This window comes from Salvia miltiorrhiza, chromosome 6 (genome assembly GCF_028751815.1).
Source record: "Salvia miltiorrhiza cultivar Shanhuang (shh) chromosome 6, IMPLAD_Smil_shh, whole genome shotgun sequence".
Taxonomy (NCBI): Eukaryota; Viridiplantae; Streptophyta; class Magnoliopsida; order Lamiales; family Lamiaceae; genus Salvia; species Salvia miltiorrhiza.
The window spans coordinates 6,370,818-6,375,672 of NC_080392.1; the positions used below are offsets into that span (position 1 = coordinate 6,370,818).

At 35.5% G+C, this 4,855-nt stretch overlaps 1 protein-coding gene across 1 annotated transcript; it reads left to right on the forward strand.

Moving 5' to 3' along the window:
* Nucleotides 1–1,490: 1,490 nt before the first annotated feature.
* LOC130988259 (auxin-induced protein IAA6-like) lies at nucleotides 1,491–2,614 on the forward strand. Its single transcript, XM_057912062.1, has 4 exons — nucleotides 1,491–1,719; nucleotides 1,796–2,046; nucleotides 2,281–2,359; nucleotides 2,482–2,614. Exons 1-4 carry the CDS (start codon nucleotides 1,523–1,525, stop codon nucleotides 2,537–2,539), a joined length of 585 nt encoding a protein of 194 aa, XP_057768045.1. The 5' UTR covers nucleotides 1,491–1,522; the 3' UTR covers nucleotides 2,540–2,614.
* Nucleotides 2,615–4,855: the final 2,241 nt, after the last annotated feature.

Here is a 4,855-nt window from a genome sequence, read left to right on the forward strand (position 1 = left end):
TATGTTCATTTATTTTTTTTTACTAAAATATCGACGAACATTAGTATTTTCATTTATTTTTTACGAACATATCAACGAAAATTAGTATGTTCATTTGTTTTTTTACAAACATATCAACGAACATTAGTATGTTCTACGAACACTAGGTTCTGTGGATGCATTATTCACGTAACAGACTTTTCATCAAATTAATATTCCATAAATAAAAGATTTGATTGCCTATATCTATGACAATTAACGAAAATATCAAATCTTAATCAGATGAATCATTACCCTTGGATATACCAAGATCGACGCACAGGATTTGATCTTCGTTCTTCGAATTTTTTATGGTCTCCATATAACTCTATTATATATATATATATATATATATATATATATATATATATATATATAGGGAAGGGCTAAAATAAGAGCATTTCTTAAGGTATAAAATAAGAATCATTTTCAGCCTTTAGATCATCAAGATCTACGGTTGATTCGTAATCCTGTTGGATGGATTTATGGTCCAGAGTTCGAATCCCAAAGGTAGCAAAAATTTATTTTTCATAATTCATACCTTTATGCATCGAATTCATACGTGTTCTACATAAAATTCATACATTAAAAATTGCTCTTATTTCTTATTTTAAGATGTGCTATCACGGTAGCCCACCCATATATAAAATGTTCAAGTTTTAGAGGATCTTATGCTCAAGTTTTATATATATATATATATATATATATATATATATATATATATCTAATAAACACTCAATAGTATATGTTAAAAAGATAATACAAACTACAAATTCAATTTATATATAGCGTACATTTTCATATATATACAGTGTATTCCCTAACAAAATATACACATTTATAATATAAAAATAATTTATAGGCAATCTATTATGTTATTATCCAATTATATATACACAGTTTATGCCTAACAATTTAAGACAATAGTTTATATTCTAAAAAAAATTAAAATAGGGCATTGCAACATTTAATTATATGCAACGCTGACAAAAAAAAGGAAGATCACGTAAAGTTAACTATTTGAATTCATATGAAAAATCTTCTATTATTGGCACAATATTCTAAAAATTAATTTTAATATCTTCCTTAATTATTGTTAAGGCTAATTAAGTAAAATTCTAAATAATGACACGAACAGTGGCACCTCTATTAACAACCAATGCTAAACTGAGAATGTAGAAATAAATGTGTTCTTGTTTAACATAATAGGCTTGACGTGTAGGAGTGGAAGCTTGACGTGTCTAAATATTAATCATCATGAAGCCTGGCACGATTTTTTTTAAAATACAGCTATGGGAGCAGAAATTTGGAAAAAGTAAAACAACCTTACAAAGAACCGATGGTTTTGATAAAAAGTAGCCCGGTCTGGTCAATTAATAAAGCGGGTGGATGGTTTGCAAGGGAGATCTACGTGTTCAAATCTTAAGGGTGAAGCGTTCTACGCAGAGTGTAGCTAAGACATTACCGAGATTCGGCATTTGGGTCGGCCAAAAGTCTGGCATTGATGCTGACATCCTTGCTGCCCACTCCAATATATATATCCACACCCACACCCCATATCCGTCTCACCTTTCTTTCTTCACTCTTGGTGGAAATGGAGGATATGGAGCTCCGATTGGAACTCTCACTTTCAACCCGACCCGACCCGCCCTCCAACAGAAAACGCGCTTTTGCTCACACCCATTCGCCCTTCTCCAACAGGTAATTAATTATGTGTATTTGTTTTAGTTACCAATTGTAATAAGGAATTAATTTTGTTGTTGTTTGGGGGTGATAGAAACGGTGGATCTGTGGTTGGTTGGCCGCCGGTGAGGTCTTGGAGGAAGCAGCTGTGTCACCGCAACCGCCGCGTTTGCGCCACTAATTATGTCAACGTTGAGAATGGCGGCGGCGGCGGCTGGAGGGCTGCGAATTCGGTGTACGTCAAAGTGAAAATGGAAGGAGTTGGGATTACGAGGAAGATTGATTTAAGCTTCCATCGCTCCCATCGCACACTTGCTACCAATCTCATTGACTTGTTTGGAAAATGTAAGCATTTTTCAAATATTTCATCACATTATTCAAATACATATTCTACTTTTAAATTACGCAAATTTTACATTTAATTTGTTGCAACTCTATCATGATTTAACCGTTTTTTGTCAAATCTCCTAAAAGTTTGTGTTCAAAGTGAAAAACCGTTTTTAAAGTAATTAACCCTAACACAAAATATAATGTAATAATTAAAGTTATTGTTGCTGAAAATTGGTATTTGTGGTGCAGCTGAGGAAAATGTGGCGTACAAACTCATGTATCAAAACAAGGAAGATGAATGGCTACAAGCAGGAGATGTACCATGGGAGTAAGTCAATTTTTACAACTACAATCAATTTTTATGTTCTTTATAATATTATCAGATCATCAATTTGAAATAGGGCATTAATTAATATTAACAACTTTTGATTTTGTTTTTCTTGGTTGCAGATGCTTCATCAAGTCAGCTCGACGCTTGAAGTTAGAGAAGAATGGCAATTCATCGTAGTTGTGATAGATGTTCTACTTTAGTTATTAGCTTATGTTAATAACGTACGATGCATATAAATGTTCTATTTTGTCAGTTTAAAGGTTTCACCTCTCATGAAATCATCGTATATACAATTCCCTCCGTCCCACGAATCTAGATACGTTTGGTTTTGACACTGGAATTAAAGAATTGTAAATTAGTGTTTTAAGTGTGTACTTAATAAAGTATAAAAGTGATAAAGTAGGAGATAGAATGTAATAAAACTGATAAAGTATGAGAGATAGGGTAATAAAAGTGATAAAATAGGAGAGAGAAGATAATAATTATTAATTTTTGGAAATGTGTCAAAATTTGTGGGACGGTCCAAAAAGAAAAGCGTGTCAAGACTCGTAGGACAGAGGGAGTACGTGATAGCAATTTTATGTTTAAATAAATTCAATTAAAAGGATAAAATTAGAATTATATATCAAAACAAATTGTATAACTATCAAACAAAAAAGAACCGCCAGTATGTTATTTATACTCCTTCCGTCCCATTAATAATATCTTAATTATTATATTAGGACATCCCATTAATAATGTTTCATACTATTTTTTAATAAAAATTAACTATTTAAAATATTATTAATGTTTGAGGACTTGTTTGGTAGGGGTGATAAGGTCAAGATAGCTAACTTATCTGAACTACACCATCTGTTTGATAACATAGATAAATAATGAGGGCCCAAGATTAGGCATGGTTCGTGCTAATGTCATTATTCTCTTTAGGCCCGTTTGATTTTCAGTATTGGATTAATCAGGATATAAATTATCCTGATAATTTAGTGTGGATTAGTCATGATTTCTAATCTCAGATGAGTGTTTGATATCATTGGTAATTAATCCCAAAAAGTGTTTGGTATCCATTGAAATAGGTTGGATTAACATATCAAATACCTAAATTAGTAGCCTATGGAGGGGGTGGAATAATTAGTGTGGGTTAATCCCATGGGGGAGGTGGGATAATTAGTGTGGGTTAATCCCACAAAATAAGCTAGGGTCGTGGGATAAACCTGGAGTTGACCATATTAGTAACACATAATATCAAACACTACATAAATCCATATTAATTTAACTTATCATGTTTTTAAACCCATATCAGGAGATATCTATTAATATACTGCTGAAATGGAAGTTTAATATAAAAAGAAGAAATAAAAACCCTTGAATGCACAAGACGCAAGCAAGGAACAGAGACTCTAAAAGAGTCCGATAAAAAAAAAACAAAACGCTCAGAAAAGTCTAAACGTTACCGCAAAAACCAACAATCAAAAAGTAAAATCCATATTGGAATGATAATCATCCTTGTTGCGATCATTTTCCATGGCAATTACATCCGACCAACGGACGTTCGGAATATTGTTCATAGTACGCATCGTGTTGCTGCTACTATGATCAACAACGAAGTTGCTCGGCTGAAATCCAAGACCCTCCGCATTTCTGAGGCGGTTTTTAATGCTATCAGTCGGAACTGCATGCCCAAGCTCACTTCCTTTTCCTGAGCCTTTTGGACGACCACGTCCGCGCTTCGGCTCCGAGAGCAATAACATCCCTTGATTAACCTGCTCCTCTAACCGACTTATACGACTAGCAATATCCTCCGGAGTAGGATTGGACTGCTTATCTCCAACAACCTCCTTTTGAATCGGAGAATGAACCTGCTCACTCACAAAACCATCTGTCCCAACCTCCGACTGCTTCTCCGCCACTGCATCCTTAAGCGCCAAAGTTTCATTCCGCAAGCTATTGCCCTCCTCTGCAGCAGCTGCCACATTCTTCGCAAGATTCACGACTCCATTCGGGGTCTCCATCTCTATATCCTCATCCACATCCTCATCGTTGCCATCCAGTTGATGCTCCGAAGTTACCGGGACAAGCACAACTTCCAACGAATCAGGCCCTGACAAAATACGGTCATCCCTCTCGTTCACATCCTCATAGGACGTCACAACCTGCTCACTCGACTCTAAAGCAGCAAAACTATTCTCAATAAGGGTTGCAGCGCATGATGAGACCTTCTGCTGCACCGCATGCTGTTCCTCGACAACCTCTTGTCGTATCAAGTTATTTCCATGTGCTGGTGAAGCCCGCACCTGTTCAGATTGTAGCCCCACCGGAATCGATTCACCCCCAGAAATCCCTGGCTCAGAAACCTCTTGCCATTATTTCGCTATTGCTTGTTGTTTTCCAGACGGCTTCATAGTAGCCTCCACTGGCAGATTAGCTTTACGACACTTATCGGGAGAATGCCCCGTGATCTTACACTTGGAACAATAATACGGTAAGTACTCGTAA

Excerpts from the sequence above, each read along its gene's own strand:
- LOC130988259 (XM_057912062.1), top strand. The coding sequence starts at position 1,523 with ATGCTGACATCCTTGCTGCCCACTCCAATATATATATCCACACCCACA. Across the intron at positions 1,720-1,795 it reads CATTCGCCCTTCTCCAACAG|AAACGGTGGATCTGTGGTTG; the intron begins GTAATTAATTAT and ends TGGGGGTGATAG. Across the intron at positions 2,360-2,481 it reads GCAGGAGATGTACCATGGGA|ATGCTTCATCAAGTCAGCTC; the intron begins GTAAGTCAATTT and ends TCTTGGTTGCAG.